Raw genomic sequence first — 21,041 nt, forward strand, 5'->3', positions numbered from 1 at the left:
CTTTCGCATTTATACTATTAGTATGGATTTAGGGATAGGTAGGTACTGATAACTGATTAGGTTATTATGATTAGGAATAAGATTAATCCACTTTCAAGTCCAAGATGTTTATCCTATAGGTACATGTTATTCTCTACATAGTATAAAATAAAGTCGCTTTCCGCGTCTGTATGTATGTATGTATGTATGTATGAACGCGTTGATCTTTTAAACTACGCAACGGATTTTAATGCGGTTTTCACCAATAGATAGAGTGAATTAAGAAGAAGGTTTATAGGTATAGTTTAATTCTCAAAAAATTAGAGATCCCTAGGGAAATTGAAATAATGTGTATTAGGTCGGAAAAAATCCTGATTAAAACTAACGCGCAACAAAAAGAGACCGAGGCGGCGGGCGGTGCCGCGGCGCCTATAATAATCTCCTCACTGACACCACACGAGTAGATATCTGACTCCACATTAGTATCTACGTTACACCCATGCGAAGCCGGGGCGGGTCGCTAGTAACAATATAATTATTAGTTTCTTCAGTTGTCCTACACAAATATATTATTATATATTTATATTTATATGATTCAAGAGGAAGGTTACGTATTGTTTGTCCGTCGTTTGTGTTAATTTGTTGAAATATGACGATAATTGTTTAAGATATCGAAGAAATCAAGTTTACTGAGAGTTTTCATCGAAAATGCTGTCTTATTTTTTTAATATAATAAAATAACCACACTGACACCACATTAGTATCTAGGTTCTTAACAACCGTGCAGAGCCGGGGCGGGTCGCTGGTTTTGAATATTTTATTCGATAAAAGTTGGAACGTGACCCGAGTACACCGGTCAGCAGATTGTCTCAGCCTGCGGCCATATCGAATTGTAAACATCGACATTAAAATATTATAATCTTTGACCTTCTGGCTGCTGTAGCCGCGGCCACTTTGGCGGAGCGTTCCCTCGAAGTTGCTTATTCGTCAAGCTCGCTCCGAGGCGGATAGACGCAGCACCACAGTACCATGAAGTCCCTAATCGCCTTCGCGGCGCTCCTGGCCGTTGCCGCCTCCACGCCCGTGTCCCAGAGCAAAGTTATGTGCTATTATGACAGCAAGAGCTATGTCAGAGAATGTAAGTATTTATTATTTTGTTGCGATTGTATTTTTTCTTGTGTTTTACGAATTAAATCAGATTATTGAAAAAATATCCTTATTTTCAAAAGATTTTAATGGATTCTTTTTTTCACATTTTTGTAAAAATCCGTTAAAACTTTTTTTAACTGTCTATTGCTGAGCTGAGCGTTCCCCAATTTTTTAATTTTGATCCCATGAAATTGCTTAAAGTTTAAAGAAAATAAAAAATGCACAGGTAGGTACCTACTATTTGAAAGATAATGACGATTTATTGAAGATTTAATGAGAAAATACTAGGCAAAAACTCTCGAAACATGAATTAGATTACTTTTTGTTGAAATAAAATACAATCAATAAAAGCTAACATATTTTAACAATTTTGTGCTTTTTAACTTGTAAATAATATTTGATCATTGTAAATATCTTGAATATTTTAAATATAAATTGACCGTTTTTCCTTATCGGACTTGAAATTTTTCCTTTCAAAATGAGATTACGGTGTGCCATGTGGGCATGTACGGAGAAAAGTTAACAATAGTGTACCTTCCTATGCTGGTTTTCCGTCATTCTGAAGTCCTTTTGGGCTTTCGTGGTAAAAGCAAACCGTAAAAATAATGGACGTCGTGATCATAGTCAAAACGTGAACAAAATGGCGAACGCGATTTAATATAGAAGTAATAAAGTTTAAAATTTCTTTTTCGAAACGATCATACGTATGTAATGGAGTTTTGCAGATTCCGGTTTCATGTCATTTACATGTACAGATATATGAATTTCTGACTTCTGAGGTACATGTAAATGATACGATTTTATTTTATTTTTTTCCTTGATGACTCATAAGATTACATCCATTGCTCGTAAGTAATTCACAGAATATTCAAAATCGGAGAATGAATTTATTTGATATCATTCACATTATGAAGACCTAAGACCATTAAGACTTTTTATTGTGCATATATTTGTCTAAAATCGAATTATGAACAGGTTTATTTTTCCTCGGTAGATATAGGTTGGTACCTACCTACTTTTAAGTTGGTAATAAACAGATTCAATTCTCCGGTAGGCAATTGAATTATGCAATAAACGAATCACGTGTGGTCTAGATCTATATAGTTATAACTTGCCATGTCACAAATCAAGTTCGCTGGGTGTGCAAAGTAGACACTACCTGGGAATTTGATTTTTGCGGGAGCCTTTGGCTAGAGTTGCGCTGTTACCTATTTCAAATTCAAACTCAAACCATTTATTCAAAATGCGTTCCATTGTGCACTTTTTGATTGTCAATTGTTAAATTTGTAAGGTAATGATATTAATTAACTGAACTTAACGCTGAAGCTACGAGGGTTACAAAACCCGCCCGTCTAAGAATTATTTTGACTATAATGACGATTATTTTGTCCTTTCCTTCTTACCACGACTGACGAATTCCCTTAAATTATAATATGACTGACTGCCTCCAAGTTTCAGAGGGGCAACCTTTACAATATATTATCACTATTAGAGTTATAGACTAAATCAGCTAGCTAACTTTGTCGAATGGTTATCTGGCATGAGGCTGAGTCCAATTCACATCTATTACTCTGTATTATAAATGATACAAATATTATTTTTAGGGTTCCGTACCTCAAGAGGTAAAACGGAACCCTTATAGGATCACTTTTTTGTCTGTCTGTCTGTCTGTCAAGAAACCTACAGGGTACTTCCCGTTGACCTAGAATCATGAAAATTGGCAGGTAGGTTGATCTTATAGTTGGTATTTGGGGAAAATTCGGTAATTATTTGAAAGAAAATTAATCCATAGGCGAGAATTCCGCCCCAAAGCTTTGTTCTTTGCTTAGAGCACTGGGCAGTGTCAGCTTTGCACACCGTTCAGACTTGGCTCGTAACAGTTATGATACCAACACAGGTTGGCATTGATTTATATATGATGTATATTTTTTATAGTATTTAGTTACCTATATGTAAACGTTACAAATGGCATTCGGTCATGGTTATTATTGCGGCTTGTCTATTGGTAGAAAACTTGCTTTTTATAGGTATTTCGTGTATATATATAATAACATCCGGTAAAGACGTATCGTATCGCCCAGTGATTTAGCGTTTCGGTACGTTGCTCTAACGATGCCGCGTAAAAAGAGTCTCCACTTTCGATACACTTATGTAACATGATTCGAAGATTTAACAGACTTCAAAAAAGGAGGAGGTTCTCAATTCGTCTCAAATAGAAGCAGATAATAAGCTAATTGACACCGGCACCAAAAAGTATTATTATATAACTATATTAGCTCTTATAAATTAAATTATTTTTAATTTTTAGTGCTACAAAAATTACAAAAAAAAACCTTAATGACAGACTAATACCTAACCACAAGTTAGGTATTAAAGTCGGTTTTTATTTTTCTGTAATTTATTTTTTACATAAAATTATAATTATTTGCATAGAATTCGGCAGATTTAGACCAAGATAAGAAGTGTCATTTACATTTTAAAGCGACCGTAAGTGTAGGTAGGCAAAAAACGTCTCGTCGAAGGCCAGTTAATTGGAGACCTGATTCATTGTAGTGAGTAATGCAGAGTTTTCCTCTTATCAGTGAATACTGAAAAGGCTATTTGTTCGACCACATCTATACCTACCTATTCTACTTCCTTATACCTATAATACCTCAGGTGGTTTAGTTGATTACAATCGCCTCATTGTTGTTTTAACCCACGATGGATCGATGACGGCATGCATATGCATGCCTACCTAATGAGTTAACCTATTGTGTTAGCTTGTGTGTAGGTTCTTTGATATTTAAAAACTTTACAAAAAGTAAATCAAGATTAGTAAGTACAATTTTCATTATTCTTAACACCCGTAGGGCATACAACAGGCAAGGTTATATGCTAGTAAAATCATTATTTTTAGGGCTTGTATCACCATAGAAAATAAATCTTAAATTACAAAAACTAAAAACTTTTCTCATTCTGAGAGGAGACCCGTGTTCAGTGATGATGATGAATGGTCTACATATCCCCTGTAGGCATGTAACTACAAAACATGCATATGTTCAGTAAAACTGCTCTGAAAGGATAGTGATGTACCTATCTAATGCTAAAAATCGCATCAAAATAGGTCCGATACTTTTATTCGGCTAGCGGGCTCCTCAGCGCTCTTCAAACAAACGTAGTTTCGTTCTGATATTTTGAATATTAACAAATCAAGGTGGATTAAACTTTGAAGACACATTCTAGGAATATACCTAGGTTAGGTATATCTGTTAGCCAGATTTCCGTAAAAATCTGGTTTTAGGTTACCTACATATGGGTTTCAAGATTTTTAAATGCTCACTGAAACAGATACTTATTAGTTTTTAGAACATAGATAGGTACCTACCTACATCTACATAAAAATGTATTGAGATTGATTGATTATTGTTAATACGAGCCAAACTGGGTAAGTTTGTGTACACACTACGTAAAAACTCGTCTTTAAACCCGTACCATCTCCCTTCCGTAGTGGGTAAAACATGTTTTTCCCCAATCATGCGTTGTTTACAGGATTTGACCTCCGACCGATAAGAGCGTCATTTCTAATTAGTAACAATGCTCATTGCTCGAAGACAATTTACGATAATTATTATAATAGTTACCTACACACATTTATTATACTGTGACCTGGATATCGGCGTGTCAATGCTTTGAGAGATAAATCGAAACAAATAAGATTGTAATTCTTGGAAATTATATTCTTATTATGTTATGTGCAGCTATCTAGTATTTTCAGAATCTATAGGGTATAACCATGTAGGTATGTATATGATTACTAAGTACCTACCTACCTAATAGTAATACCTATTTACCTAATGGCTAGCATACATTAGTGATCCAGTAAGCAGGTACCTTCTTGATTAGAATAGAGGACGCAATAGTTATTTCTAGTCAGTTCCCGACTATAACAGTAGTGTACCTACTTATATATCTGTTAGTACTTCTTAGTAGGGATCATGTATTTGAATTTTCAAGGGCTAAGGGCACAGTTCACGACAGTTAGGGAACTTCGACGTCGAGCCTTCGACGTCACTGACAGGCGTCCAATGTTAGTACATTTGACGCAGGTAGCCCTATTTTTCTTTGATTTTACGTCACTATAGCCTAATATATTTTGACATAATATCGTCGATTTAGGATCAAACCGAGAGCTCGCTCACTCCTGATCATGGGAAAAGCAGATTTTTTCACATTTTTCTACTTTTTATTAAACATGATTGTCGTCAAGACAAGCTTACATGCAATAAAAAAATTAAATCCGTCAAGTGCGAGTCGGACTCGCACACAAAGGGTTCCATACCATCGTACAAGAAATAACAACACCACTATGAAAGTTATAAAAAAAACATATTTTTGACCACTGACCGATTCCAGGTTCAAAAGAACTGGAATCCTTTTGATTAGCATTTAAACTCATGTACTCATAGGTACATTAGTAAGCTGTGATAGCCTAGTGGTTAGGACGTCCGCCTTCTAATCGGAGGTCGGGGGTTCGATCCCGGGCACGCACCTCTATCTTTCGGAGTTATGTGCGTTTTAATTAATTAAATATCACTTGCTTTAACGGTGAAGGAAAACATCCTGAGGAAACCTACATGCCTAAGAGTTCTACATAATGTTCTTAAAGGTGTGTGAAGTCTACCAATCCGCACATGGCCAGCGTGGTAGACTATGGCCAAAAGCCCTCTCACTCTGAGAGGAGACCCGTGCTCTGTAGTGAGCCGGTAATGGGTTGATCATGATGATGATGACTCATAAATTAATGTTTAGCTCAGCTCATTCAATTTAGCGTTTTCTTTCTGAGTGGGAAACGAAAGGGGCAAAGCTGATGTTGCCGATGCGAGGTCTACGTTTGGTCTAGACCTGAACTTAAGACAGCCAAAATTAGCATTTAGGACCTGTATGAAATTCTAATAAAAATAACCGGTCAAGTACGAGTCGGACTCGCACACGAAGGGTTCCGTACCAATGTACAAGATATACTTAACACTTTTATGTAGAACACTGCAAGCTAATGACGGACTGTGCCATCTTAGGCATAGATTTAGTAAATTAATTTTACGTGAAAACATTTCATTTTTTTGTTGCCACAAATTGACGGTTTTCGAATTTTTTCCTTTACTTGTGTTATAGCTTATAAGACCTACCTACCTGCCAAATTTCATGATTATAGGTCAACGGAAAGTACCCTATAGGTCTTCTTGGCAGATACGACAGACGGACAGATGAACAGACAGACAGACGACAAAGTGATCTTATAACGGTCCTTTTGAGGTACGGAACCCTAATAAGTGTCGTCGACTTACGATTCGTGAAGGTCAGTCAACTAAGTATAGAACAAGCATACTACCTACCTACCTATATAAAATGGCATATAAACTCGAATCTTGAGTAGAATAGCAAACAGGCGCGGGGTAAAGTACCGGGACGTGGCACAAAGTGGTTAACCGAACAAACAATAATAATGTGTTTGTTTTAAAAGTTTGTTCGATAAAGAGTATTGCTACCTATACTTATTTATCTTTTACAAATAGGTCGATACTTAGGTTAACTTACTCTAATAAATTTTGTTTACATAATATTCATTTAACTCAACAACTTCATAACTATACGAAATACGAATATACAACCAACATAGCATATTGATATCTAAATATATAAAAGGAAAAGGACTGACTGACTGACTAATCTATTAACATACAGCTCGAACTACTGGACGGATCGGGCTGAAATTTGGCATGCAGATAGCTATTATGACGTAGGCATCCGCTAAGAAAGGATTTTTAAAAAATTCAACCCCTAAGGGGGTGAAATAGGGGTTTGAAATTTATGTAGTCCACGCAGGCGAAGTCGCGAGCATAAGCTAGTAGCATATATAGAGCAAGATTGCGAAACCGCCTATAAGCTAGTCTAAATATATGAAAGGAAAAGGTGACTGACTGACTGATCTACCAACGCACAGCTAAAACTACTGGACGGATCGGGCTGAAATTTGGCATGCAGATAGCTATTATGACGTAGGCATCCGCTAAGAAAGGATTTTTGAAAATTCAACCCTCAAGAGGGTAAAATAGAGGTTTGAAATTTGTGTAGTCCACGCGGACGAAGTCGCGAGCATAAGCTAGTTGTATTATAAGCAGTGCCGGCCGTGGCGGGAGATTCCATTTTGACGCCCCCTTGACCCCCATAATCAATTATTTTATCACATACTTTACATCTTTATGTATATAAAATTTTTATATAACATGATGTTCGCGAACGCGGTACGGTCTGTGTAACTTAATAAGCTTCTTAAATAAAAATTACTTAGCCTATGTCCGTCTTCGAGATTAAGGTAGGTACGCTATTTCCCAAATTTTGACAAAATTGGTTCAGGGGATTGGCTGTGAAAGGCAAAAGACAACACAATTTCGCATTTATAATATTAACAAGATGATGCCCGGGACTTCGTCCGCGTGGAATTAGGTTTTTTTTAAATCCCGTGGGAAATCTTTTATTTTTCGGGATAAAAAGTAGCCTATGTCCTTCCCCGGGATGTAAACTAACTCTGTACCACATTTCATCAAAATTGGTTGAACTGATGGGCCGTGAAAAGCTAGCAGACAGACAGACACACTTTCGCATTTATAATATTACTATTAGTAGCTATCATTACTATTAGTATTAGTAATTATAAGTATTCATAACATCGTGGCAACAGCGGGTCCAGAGTGGGCTGCGAACGAGAGCTATGTGAGAGCTTGGAGGAGGCCTACTGCACCCTCTCGAGGACCTAATAATTGAAAATCACACGTGTTTCAAGAAACTATGTAATATATTGTAACCATAATTATGTTAGCAATAAATGCTTTCTTAGTAATAATAATTTACAAAAATCATAACATCATAACGACCTCCGTATAATTTTTTTCTTATACTTACATAATCATCAACTTATACAAACGTGAGCAAAGTGCGAAATTCTTTACTATCTAAACAGAGAAGATTCTCGTAAATTAATATTACTAGAAATAATGTACTTAAAATAATTCAGACTGACACCAACAAAGTATAAAAATATCTATCACTAGCTGATCCCCGCGGCTTCGCCCGCGTGGTTTTATGTTTTTAAAGATCCCGTATAGCCTATGTCACTCAGGAATAATGTAGCTTAATACTGGTGAAAGAATTTTTAAAATCGGTTCAGTAGTTCCAGAGATTACCCCCTACCTCCTCTACTACCTCTTTATAATATTACTAAACTCCCCTCCCGCACGCGCACCCCCGCCTTGGTGACGCCCACTTCGCAACGGGCCGTGCAGCAGAAATCGTAATATTTTAATTTCGCCATAACTTCAAAACCAAACGTCCAATTTTAATCATTCAAAGACCAAATATTATCTCCATAAACTGTTCTTAGTGATGAAATCATTTATTTTGATAAGGATTAATAGCATGAGTAAAATAAACGCGTTTAAATGTAGTCCAAAAAAAATTCAAGATTTTTAAATAAAAAAATGGTTGCTGTGCCTCACTCGACATAGATGGGTATAGTGTGTCGCGGACTTTTTTGTAGATATTTATAAGATCTACAATTAATTAGAACATTTTATGGTTCTATCTTTTATAGTTTAGGCAGCGTACGCAAAATAAGTAACTTTTCTGGTTGATTTTTTACACCTTGTGTCCGAAAAACCCAAATATCTTACGGAACCCTATTTTTTTCCAAAATAAAATATAGCCTATGTTACTCGTGGATAATGTAGCTTTTGAATGGTGAAAGAATTTTTAAAATCGGTCCAGTAGTTTTTGAGCCTATTCAGTACAACCAAACAAACAAACAAACAAACAAACAAACAAACAAACAAACAAACAAACAAACAAACAAAGTTTTCCTCTTTATAATATTAGTGTAGATACCGACTAATTAATGCACTATGAACGCATGCGCAGCGAGTAATTTTTTTGTTATTTAGGTATAGATGGACTAGAATCTCATGAATTCATATTGAAGTGGGATTACGAAACTACATTAAAATTTGTTAAATTTGGACCTAATGACTGGAACATGCCCGCGACTTCGTCCGCGTGGAATTAGGTTTTAAAAAATCCTGTGGGAACTCTTTAATTTTCTGGGATAAAAAGTATCCTATATCACTCTCCAGGCGTTTACCTATGCAATACCCATCTATGCAAAAAATCACGTCAATCTGTTACTCCGTTGCGACGTGATTGAAGGACAAACCAATAAACCAACAAACAAACACACTTTCGCATTTATGATATGGGTAGGTACCTACTATTATTTATTTTTAAATTAATATATAAGTCGTTAATAAATACTCACATTTTGTCCATAGGCTCATTAAAGTTCATAAAATAAAATTGAATAGCAATCATGAAACCGAGTGTATCCTTGTATTGAGATATGAGCCACCAAGAAAAGTGTTTTGTGCAATTTCGACTGGCCTTAACCTGAAGATAATCTTGCTTGAACACGATTACGTCATGCTAGCTTGTGTGTTACTTTTATATAATGAACAATAAAGTCTATATTGCCCTGGCAGGATATGTTGTGATATGTGTGAGAGGCAGACGGGGTCAAACTAGGGTTGTCAACCGTGCTATAATTGAATAGTATTCAATTATATTACATACCTATAATGTAATATGCTCGCGACTTCGTCCGCGTGGACTACACAAATTTCAAACCCCTTAGGGGTTGAATTTTCAAAAATCCTTTCTTAGCGGATGCCTACGTCATAATAGCTATCTGCATGCCAAATTTCAGCCCGATCCGTCCAGTAGTTTGAGCTGTGCGTTGATAGATCAGTCGGTCAGTCACCTTTTCCTTTTATATATTTAGATTTCGGCTTTGCGTACTATATACCTACTGTTGAAGAAACATAATTATAGTAAGTACGCAAAAATACTATGTTTCAGTTAGGTAAATAGATCGATCATTTTCTTTTATCAAACAAATATTTTGTAAAAGAAGGGGTGTCACTTTTCTAACAAAACTGGCCTCAAAGAAACAGATACAGAATGTTGCAATCTTTAAGAACCAAATCCTCATAGAAAGATTAGAAAGTGATAAAATTGGCTAGATTTTATTATTACTGCTTTCATGTAGTTTTAACTTTGAAAGCCCGTAAGTATCTTATAATTATGTGCCAGCGCTTTAGAAAATAATATACCTAAGTAGTGGTAATTGTGCTCTTGCAGAATGAAAAAACGAAAATGCTTAATACATATTTTTTACTAGATGATGCCCGCGACTCCGCCCGCGTGGATTAAGGTTTTTAAAATCCGGTGGGAACTCTTTGATTTTCCGGGATAAAAGTAGCCTATGTCCTTCCCCGGGATATAAGCTATCTCTGTACCAAATTTCGTCAAAATCGGTTGAACGTGTGGTCTGTGAAAGGCTAGCAGACAGACAGACACACTTTTGCATTTAAAATATTAGTATGGTTATTTTCATAAAATTTTAAACAATGCCCGCGACTTCGTCTACTTGAATTTATGTTTTTATAAATATCCCGTGGGAACTCGTTAATTTTCTGGGATAACAAGTAATGTCCTTCCCCGGAATGCAAGCTTTATATGTACCAAATTTCATAAAAATCGGTTAAGCTGATGGGCCGTGAAAAGCTTACAGACAGACAGACAAACTTTGTCATTTATAATATTAGTAAAAGTATGGATTTTTGTAGTGGCAACCTTAGGTTTCAGAGTATACCGTTTAAGTGGTTAATTTATGTAATGGTAGCGGTGTAGCGGCGGACACAAATTCGCCTACGTTCATTTATAGGCTACAGTTTATACGTGTTGTTAGATTGGTTTGTTATTGTCTTGTTGGGGTCAGGTAGTCAACCTTTTCAGCTTCGGATCATGAGATCCACGGCCTGGCCGAAAAAATATTGGGTTGGATTATCTCTTAGATAGAAGCTGACTTAGTGCCACGTCTTTACCATATGGGCATACGGGGCCGTGCCCAGGGCCCCCATCGTCAAGGGGGTCCCGAAAGACCTGCACTTTACTTTTTTTCTATTTTAGCCACGTCTAAATCGAAATATTTTTTTTGGATTAAATTAGCGAATTGTATTTTGTAATTTTAGTATTTTCTACAGACAAAAAATTTGTTAAAAAAATATTTGACATGCACTTTTTTACTTTCCAACAGGGCCCCAAATTCTTGTGTGCCCAAGGGCCCGGGCATGGCCTAAGACGGCCCTGTTTAGTGGGACGTTCTGGTGTAGGTGTGACACAATAACAATGTCCTCCCGATCGAATTTCTGCCACGGCGGCCACTCTCTAGAATAGCTAAGTGCACGGGAGATATTGTAGTGTAAGTGTGCGTGCAAACATGCACTCTCTATTCCCTCACTCTCATAGCCCGATGGGACGGAAATCCAACATGACCGGAGAGAGATCAGCGCACTACCGATGGCTTTACGTGCTCTCCGAGGCATGGGGGTGAAACACCGCTAACTTCCTAACTCCGGGCTAGTAGCTATTGAGAGTTTCTTTAAAAAATCCAATAAAAGTTCACGATATATTGCAAATAAAACATCTGTTTGACGCTAGGGGTCAACGAACGTTTCGTAAGTAGGCCATTCAGAGTCAATGCTACGTCGTAGGTGGGACATTGACCCCAGTTTGGAACGCTATATTGCGGATTGGAAAGATACTAAATCACTAAAACTACGAAATGAAGCAAATGGTTTTTACGCTAAGTTTTTGCTAGCGTTCTGGTTATAGCCTGTATAATTGAAATAAAGTCGAGGGATGCATTTACCCAGCTCAAGCCCGCATGCTGCCAATGGACCTGGACCCGGCGCTGTCGTTCTGCACGCACCTGGTGTACGGCTACGCGGGTGTCCAGCCTGACACCTACAAGGCCATCTCGCTCAACGAGAACCTCGACGTGGACAGAAACCACGCCAACTACCGCGCTATCACCGGCTTCAAGAGCAAGTACCCTGGCCTGAAGGTCCTTCTGTCCATCGGCGGAGACGCGGACAAGGAAGACGAACAGAAATACAATTTACTGGTAAGTCATAGAAGTGACCTCATCATGAGCAACCCATCGCTGGCTCACTACAGAGCACGGGTCTCCTGTCAGAGTGAGAAGGGCTTGGCCATATAGTCTACCGCACTTGCCAGATGCGGATTGGCAGACTTCACACACCTTTAAGAACATTAAGAACTCTAAGGTAAGCAGGTTTCCTCACGATGTTTTCCTTCTCCATTAAATCAAGTGATATTTAATTACTTAAAACGCACATAACTCCGAAAAGAAAAAGCGTGATGCGTACCCGGAATCAAACCCCCGACCTCCGATTAGGAGGCGGACGTCCTAACCACTAGGCTATCAGTATAAATATCTTACACCTTTTAGTCGACCTTATTATAACCTTTACCTTTAGGCATATTAGTTGTTTTATGTTTGTCGTTTGTGCAGCTCGAGTCGCCACAAGCACGTACGGCATTCGTCAATTCCGCAGTGCTGTTGGCCGAGCAACATGGCTTTGACGGCGTCGACCTCGCCTGGCAGTTCGCCAGGATCAAACCCAAGAAGATACGCGGAACTTTAGGTAATTTTTCTTTTAATTTATAGACCAACGCTTGCCTGCAATCAAACCCACAAGCAAATCATGATGCAGGCTAAAATGGAGCGTGCTTGTTTAGTCTGGAAGATGCCTAGTCACTCTTGAACCCATGGTACCCATATTAAAATTGGAGGGGAAGACTGACGCTGGAAGAGCATTCCAAATCCTAGCGGTTCGAATTAGGAAGGAGGAGGCAAATCGCTTCGTTCGTATCCGTGGAATTTCGACTACGTACGGGTGCGTTGGCGATGCCTTGCGGTACGATAGTAGAAGAGTGAAGCAGGAACTAGATCAAAAAGTTCTTGAGCACACTCTCCGAAATATATCCTGTAGAATACTGATTTGCGCCGATGTTTCAAACTTTGAACGTAAAATTGACTAAATAGTGTTAAATATTGTACTATTTTGTTTATGTGACAAGTTAGCCCTTGAGGTCACTTGTTAGTAAGTTTCATACAGTCTGACTTGGAAGCGGGGCAACTTAGGAGAGGTATAGCAATATAATCAACCCCCTAATCGGTTTTTACGCGGCATCTTACGTTAATGGTAAAAATCGGGAAACATCCAAATTATAAATGTTAGTAAGTACTATATAGAGGTACTATATTACTATATAGAGGACATTCGGAACAAAAATATTATGTTGTAACATTTTATACATACGTGGCAATTTTCATTTCAGTAGGTAATTATTGCTTGCAATCTTTAATTCAAATACATATCACGATCTATTGAAAGCATTGAAAGTATTTAAATTGTACAAAAGTCTCGAATTGGAATGACACTGAATCGTTAAGCACCCGTATGTATTTTGGTAGGTACTTTTTCATGTCACTTCCGCAACACAACAGTTCAATTTTTAATTGGTGGTAAGTGATGATGCAGTCTAAGATGGAAGCGGGCTAACCTGGAAGGGGTAAGGCAGTTTTTATTAACACCATGCTCCTTTGGTTTTTACACGGCATCGTACCAGAACGCTTAATCTTTTGGCGGCACGGCTTTGCCGGTAGGGTGGTAACTAGCCACGGCCGAAGCCTTTCACCAGACCAATTAAACTTACCTACTTAGTGCCTACTTCAATAATTTAATTAGTAATATTTTAACAAGAATCAGCAAATATTGACCTGAGGCATATTATCCAGGCAACCTTTGGCACGGCATCAAGAAGGCATTTGGCACCACGCCCGTGGATGATAAGGAGGCGGAGCACCGTGAGGGCTTCACCGCGCTCGTGAGGGACTTGAAGGCGGCGCTCAACCTCAAGCCCAACATGCAGCTCGCCATCACCGTGTTGCCCAACGTTAATTCCACTAGTGAGTATTTCCGTTTAGCACCACGCCTGTGACACACCAAGCTGTGATAGCCTAGTGGTTAGGACGTCCGCCTTCTAATCGGAGGTCGGGAATTCGATCCCGGGCACGCACCTCTAACTTTTCGGAGTTATGTGCGTTTTATTTATTAAAATATCACTTGCTTTCATGGTGAAGGAAAACCTCGAGAGGAAACCTGCATGCCTGAGAGTTCTCCATAATGTTCTCAAAGGTATGTGAAGTCTACCAATCCGCATATGGCCAGCGTGGTAGACTATGGCCAAAGCCCTTCTCACTCTGAGAGGAGACCCGTGCTCTCCCGGTGATGGGTTGATCATGCCCACGCCTGTGGATGACAAGGAGGCGAAGCACTCCAAGGGATTCACTGCGCTCACAAAGGAGATAAAGGCGGTGTTCAACGATCAAATCGACGATGAAATCAGCGGCGATCACTGCTCGAAGTCCAACCACACTTATGTAGTTAAAAAATTTGCATTTTATTCTTTTCAAAAGTTAAGTCAATATATTTAAGGACCCTGAAAAGACAGACAAACAACAGGGAATTCATGAGAAGGAAAAAGTAGTAGCAGTTCTTGGATCCCCTGACATGTGGAACAATTTTTAGGACATAAGGTAGCAAAAATTTTCGTGTCCGATAATGGACCAGGGTCTCAAACGCAAGCGCCTCAAAAACATATTCCTTACTAAAGACTGAGTATTTAAGAGTGAGCAGATTCGGCAGCTGCACTTAACTTTTAGTCGTGCCTCAGAATAACGGGCACTAGCAAAATGGTGAGTTTCTATACTTTTTAAGATTCGTATTCATGTTCTCAGTTTACTACGACGTGCCTGCGATCATCAACCTAGTTGACATCGTGAACGTTAACGCCTTCGACTACAACACGCCGTCACGCAATCCCAAGGAGGCTGACTACACCGCGCCCACCTACAAACCACAGAACCGTAACGACCTTCTTAACGTAGACGCTGCCATCAACTACTGGTAACAAAATCTTGATTCTGTATATAAAATTCAAGTCCTGACTTCTATATCAACGCGCAGCTTAAACCGCTGGTCCTTTGACGTGAGTCCTAGAGACTTGAAATTTGGAAGGTGTGTTTTTTGTAGAGAGCAGGTATCCATTAAGAAATAATTTTTTGAAATTCCACCCCTGTGAGGTTTGAAATTTATATAGTTCACACGGATAAGTCTGATACAAAATTATATAAAATGAGACAGTTTAATATAAAATTCAAAAATGCGTGTTGCCAGTGATGACATATGCATCCGAGATGTGGTCGCTAACTATAGGAAAGCTCCTTATAGGAAAGCTCAGTCACTCAGCGGGCGATGGGGAGGGCGGGCGATGCTTGGAGTATGTTCATGATGCTACGTGAAAAATGAGAAACGAGGAGATCCGCAAGAGAATTCCTGTCATCCATCTGTCATCCAACATTTTGTGAGTCGTGACAAACTTATGCGAGTGAAGTGACATCATATTTAAACCGTTCCATACTAAATTTATTTTCCCTGGTAACCATTTTCATAAAGTCAACCTATTGCGGCACGCCCACTACTATCTTTCTAACCCAAATAAACAAGTTTCACTTCAAAAATAAGGCATTAGAAGCTTAGACTTCGTCCGCTTGGAGCATGCAAATTTCAAACTCCTATTTGATCTACTTAGTAGGAGTTGAATTTTCAAAAATCCTTTCTTAGGTCTACGTCATAATAGCTATCTGCAAGCCAAATTTCAGCCCGATCCATCTAGTTGAGCTGTGCGTTGATAGATCAGTCAGTCAGTCAGCTTTTCCTTTTATATACCTATATAAAATATAGATAAACTGGAATTTAATCAGGTTATCAGCTGGCGCGCCTAGCAACAAGATTGTCCTGGGTATTGCAACCTACGGACGCACATGGAAACTGGACTCTGACTCAGAGATCTCGGGAGTGCCACCTCTACATGCAAACGAGGCTGGAGAAGCCGGTAAGAAATCAGTACATCTAAGTACATCACACCAAAGAGGAGATAGCTTAAGGTGGAGTGCATCTGCCCAGAATATTAACTCATTCACTCGTCTTTCAATGGTACTAATATTATAGCAATGTTTAGTGCATTTTTTTTCATTTCTTACAAACGATCCTTTTCATAACTATTTCACTCTTTATTTTTTAACGGGCAACACCAAAATCACTCGCTGAAATTGCGTGGGGATTAGACTAAAGGACTTCTCAAAGTTTAGGGGCCACCTTACCCCGAAGCCCAGGGTAGACCACCCCCTCAAACCCCTCTTAGTCTACCACTGTTTAGCTAATAACTTTTGCTTTTCCCAAAGGACCGTACACCAAAACTGAGGGAATATTGAGTTACCCGGAAATCTGCGCTAAGCTGATCAACCCCAACCACCAAAAGGGCATGAGGCCTCATCTTAGAAAGGTCACCGATCCCAGCAAACGTTTCGGTAAGTCTTATATTATTGGAATCAAGGGTTTTTATTATTTGCATTACTTTATGCTTGAGCAGTTTGGTTCGAGTAATTTATTTGTAAATGACAACCGCCAAGGTGGTAGATTTGTTTTACTTTTTTAATGTTATTGAATAGGGGTTTTTAATGGGTTAGTGAGGTGTTTAAAAAGCACGTCAAATCACAAAAAGAAAATAAAAACTTGAACTATGTTCAGAAAGTGGTGGTTGTCCTTTATGAATTGGGTAATTTCTAATGCATTCACTAGTAATTTATGCCCTGGCTTAGTATTTTATGGTTTGTGTTTTGGAGGGTCAAATGTTTTCAACGCCCTTATGAGTCAGCAGTACACGGCTTTTTCGTTTCCACTAATAACCTATTTTTTTCATAGGCTTTTTATGTCAATTTAATTCACTCTTATAGACATAGGTCTTCGTTTTTTCATAAGTTGTTAGTTTTCTCCGTGGTTGGAGTTTTATTTAATTCCATCAATTTTCCCCACTGATACGTCTACCATTTTAGACTTATGTACTAGATAGAGGTCGCTGATGCCTTCAAACGATATGTGCCGGCTTGGCTGACTGCCACTGCCAAAATGTAGACGATCAACTCTATAGCTGCTACATTTAACTTTTCAGACATGGGCTTAACGAAGGATGGAGATTTTTTTGGTTGGTACTTCAGAACAGCTTTTGGCTTTAGCTAGGCTTATATAAATCCTAATGGCGAATCATTACTTGGAAGCAATACATTATACGTATTAATTAACCTTTCTTATTGCGCGCTTATGTACGCGGCTAAAAGTGACGAGTATCTATCTTAAGAAGGAAACAGCAGATTTGTACTAGTGCTTTACAAAATTTGTAGAGCACTGTCTCGGTCGTTGAGACCGATAAAGCCTCATATGGGTATGAGTGACAGAGAAAACTATCTACAAAGATGAAATGTCATTCTAAAGGGCGATGTTCATCACTTTCGGTCGCGTACTGTATTTGTACCGTTTTATTTATTTTATGTTCACGGTGATGGTACATAGATACGTATACGTATAGATACGTTGTTTACTAATTTCCATTGTAATTAGTAAACAACGTAATTAGTTGCACATGCGGCTGCTAATGGTTGTTAAATAGAATAGCAGCTTAGAACAGTGGCTCGGTTGCGGTAGAATGACAGCTACAATGTCACGATCGCAATCACCTAGGTTGACGCTTGCTCACTATTGGCTACAATGCATTGTTCCAACATGAATACCATAAATACAGCCAATCACAACAATTGCCATTGTAATAATAATTGATGCAGTTTTCCCGCAATCGAGCTGTTTAGCGGCCATATTTACTATAGAAAAAAAACTGAGTTAGTACCTACTCCAAAGTCGTTCCTCATGTTGTTAGTAAAGTGTACCGTCTTCCAGAGTTTTTATTTTATTTTAAGACGTGTTTCAATACATTGTACAGTACGCGGCCGAAAGTAATGTACACCGACCTTTAGAAGGAGATAGCTAATTTGTAGAGCACTGTCTCTGTCGTTGAGACCGACAAAACGCCTTATAGGTATGAGTGACAGATACAACGCTCTACAAAGCCGAGATGATATTCTAAAGGCCGATGTACATTACTTTCGGTCGTGTACTGTACTTAGTGTGGTGTATAAAATATTTTCCCAGCACTCATTACTGCACTGTGTAGATATCACCACGCTTTCTCTGCACTATCAGTTGATTGGTACCTAGGTTATGGAAATGTGTGTAAAATGAAACTGTGTTTGTGTGCAGGTACATACGCATTCCGTCTACCGGACGACAGCGGCGAAGGCGGTCTGTGGGTCAGCTATGAGGACCCTGACACTGCTGGTCAGAAGGCGCAGTACGCCAAGTGAGTTTTTATCCGCAATCATGACCGTTGCGAAGTCATCTGCATCTTCATTCATTCATTCATCATCAACCCATTGGTGGCTCACTATTGAGCAAGGTCTCCTCTTAGAAAAAATAAGGGTTCAGCCAGGCCACGCTAGTCAAGTATGGATTGACAGATTTCACACACCGTTGGGAACATTATGGAGTGCCTTCAAAGTTTCCTTTATAGAAAAGGAAAAGGTGACTGACTGACTGACTGATGTATCAACGCACAGCTCAAACTACTGGACGGATCGGGCTGAAATTTGGCATACAGAATTTTCAAAAATCCTTTATGGCGCTATACGCTTATGGCGTTAGCATCGACTAAGAAAGGATTTTTGAAAATTCAACCCCTAAGGGGGTGAAATAGCGGTTTGAAATTTGTGTAGTCCACGCGGACGAAGTCGCAAGCATAAGCTAGTATTACAATAACACTTAAAGCTAGCCTTATCTAATTACTATACAAATCATGCCCACGTGGAATGGTTCCAAGAATACTGGCTGCATTTCCACGCTGGACAGCCAGGCCGATCCGTGGCGCAAAAAATGAGCCAGCCCTTCTGTCACCAGATGAGGCTATTAATCGCGGTGAAATGTCTCGTATTTTTTTCAGCACTAAGAATTCATAGCCCCAGGGTCTCCACGGCAAACGGAGAAGTTTTTTTTTTTTTTTTTTTTTTTGTCGTAAAGCACTGTCACCAGTACTTTACTACCATTACAATCTAGCCTATGAAAGAGGCTAATAAGCAATATTATATTAACCTAAACTTATAAACGTACTTATACCTAAGAATCTGTCCATTGACTTAGCTTAGTTTATAGTTAAGATACCTTATTGGAAGACACTTTGTTCTTGTGTTCTTTAAATTGCACTAGCACTATGCTTTCACTTTGTTCGTGTGATCTTTGATTTGCACTAGCACTACACTTTCACTATAACTACACTAGCTCAAAAGGCTTAGTCCTCTAAACGGAGAAGTGTTGTCGTTGTCACAAAATTTCTTATTCAATATTTTGTTCTCTCTACAGGTCTAAAGGTCTCGGCGGTGTGTCCATCGTAGACCTGTCCATGGACGACTTCCGCGGCTTGTGCACTGGGGATAAGTACCCTATTCTGCGTGCGGCCAAGTATCGCCTATAAATCAGCTACAGCTAATAGAATAAGATCACAATCTCAATATAATACCTAGGTAGACATATATAATTTCTTCAGTGTTTTTGCAATTTTTAATTTATATTATAAGTGTATTACAATGAAAGCCTTGAAAGCGCTGTAAAGTTCTGAAAATTGATACGATTAATTTGATATTATTTGTTGCGTACTATTTACATTAAGGTACGCTTACACGGGCAATCAAATTCCACAATTCTAGGCAGTTTTGCCAATTATAACGTCACGACCACAGGAAACAATTTAGTGCAATACCGAGCAATACCTGAAAATTTTAGCAATGTTAAGCCAAATAATTGCTCCAGATTGCTCCAAATCGATATTCGAAGCCTCAATAGCTCAACCGGTAAAGGAGTGGATTGAAAACCGAAAGGTCGACGGTTCAAACCCCTCCCGTTGCACTATTGTCGTACCTACTCCTAGCACAAGCCTGGCGCTTAGTTGGAGAGGAAAGGGGAATATTAGTCATTTAACATTGCTAATATTCTTTAAAAAAAAATAGGTACGCATTGGCGAACAATAATGTGTTAAAAAATTGTTCATGTATGCGCATCATTAGAATGGTAGTATGCTTTACTAATTATCCAACGACGAAAGGTGATACGTGTGCAGTATCATGGAGAATGTCACCCGTCGGGTGGTAGCAATATTACTTCTATGGTTCTCAGTAGCACAGTGATACTAGGATACTGAAGAAGCATGAAAACTCAGTAAGAAAGGCTTTCTCAGCAGGCCCGTCTTAACCCGGGGCCGCGGGGGTTCAAGGGGTGCGGTGCACCCGGGCGCAGAGTCTTACGGGGCGCAAGGCAATCTAAACCTACTTACACTGAGACCACGCGAGCGGAGCCGTGGGCACAGCAACTGGTTAAGTGGTTAACAATAGGGTGATAAGCCAGACAAAATGCCACGGGCCCACGGATCAAGAGCCCCATACCCATTGCCCTAAATAGCAGGTTTCAGTATTTTATATAACTTTTGAGGGTTTTCATTGGATTCATTCTCGTATAATCTCAGTTTTAATTATGCAGTGATGATAATGTATCGATATTTTTTAAAATAAAAGAATTATTGAAGTTCAACCTGTTGTTTTTCTTTAGAATCGGTTAGTTATCATCATCATCATCATGATCAACCCTTCGCCGGCTCACTACAGAGCACGGGTCACCTCTCAGAGTGTGGTTTGGCCGTAGTTTACCACGCTGGCCATGTGCGGATTGGTAGACTTCACACACCTTTGAGAACATTATGGAGAACTCTCAGGCATGCAGGTTTCCTCACAATGTTTTCCTTCACCGTTAAAGCAAGTGATATACCTACATGTAATTACTTAAAACGCACATAACTCCGAAAAGTTAGAGGAGCGTGCCTGGGATTGAACTTCCTACCTCCCAAATAGAAGACCGTCGTCTTAACCACTACACTATCTCTGCTGTTAATTTGGGTATGTATTA

General features: G+C 38.9%; 1 protein-coding gene across 2 annotated transcripts; it reads left to right on the forward strand.

Annotated features, from left to right (window-relative positions):
- The first annotated feature begins 932 nt into the window (after positions 1–932).
- Positions 933–20,669, forward strand: LOC117995432 (chitinase-like protein EN03). Of its 2 annotated transcripts, XM_069508770.1 has the most exons (10): positions 933–1,117; positions 11,931–12,181; positions 12,593–12,725; positions 13,883–14,053; positions 14,885–15,053; positions 15,911–16,041; positions 16,391–16,516; positions 17,158–17,190; positions 18,297–18,396; positions 19,449–20,669. In XM_069508770.1, exons 1-10 carry the CDS (start codon positions 1,009–1,011, stop codon positions 19,558–19,560), a joined length of 1,335 nt encoding a protein of 444 aa, XP_069364871.1. In that variant the 5' UTR covers positions 933–1,008; the 3' UTR covers positions 19,561–20,669. The 2 variants fall into 2 exon arrangements, with proteins under 2 accessions (XP_069364871.1, XP_034839344.1); XM_034983453.2 differs by lacking the exon at positions 17,158–17,190 and having other exon boundaries at positions 935–1,117.
- The last annotated feature ends 372 nt before the right edge of the window (positions 20,670–21,041 follow it).

The sequence above is a fragment of the Maniola hyperantus genome, chromosome Z (genome assembly GCF_902806685.2).
Source record: "Maniola hyperantus chromosome Z, iAphHyp1.2, whole genome shotgun sequence".
Classification (NCBI taxonomy): Eukaryota; Metazoa; Arthropoda; class Insecta; order Lepidoptera; family Nymphalidae; genus Maniola; species Maniola hyperantus.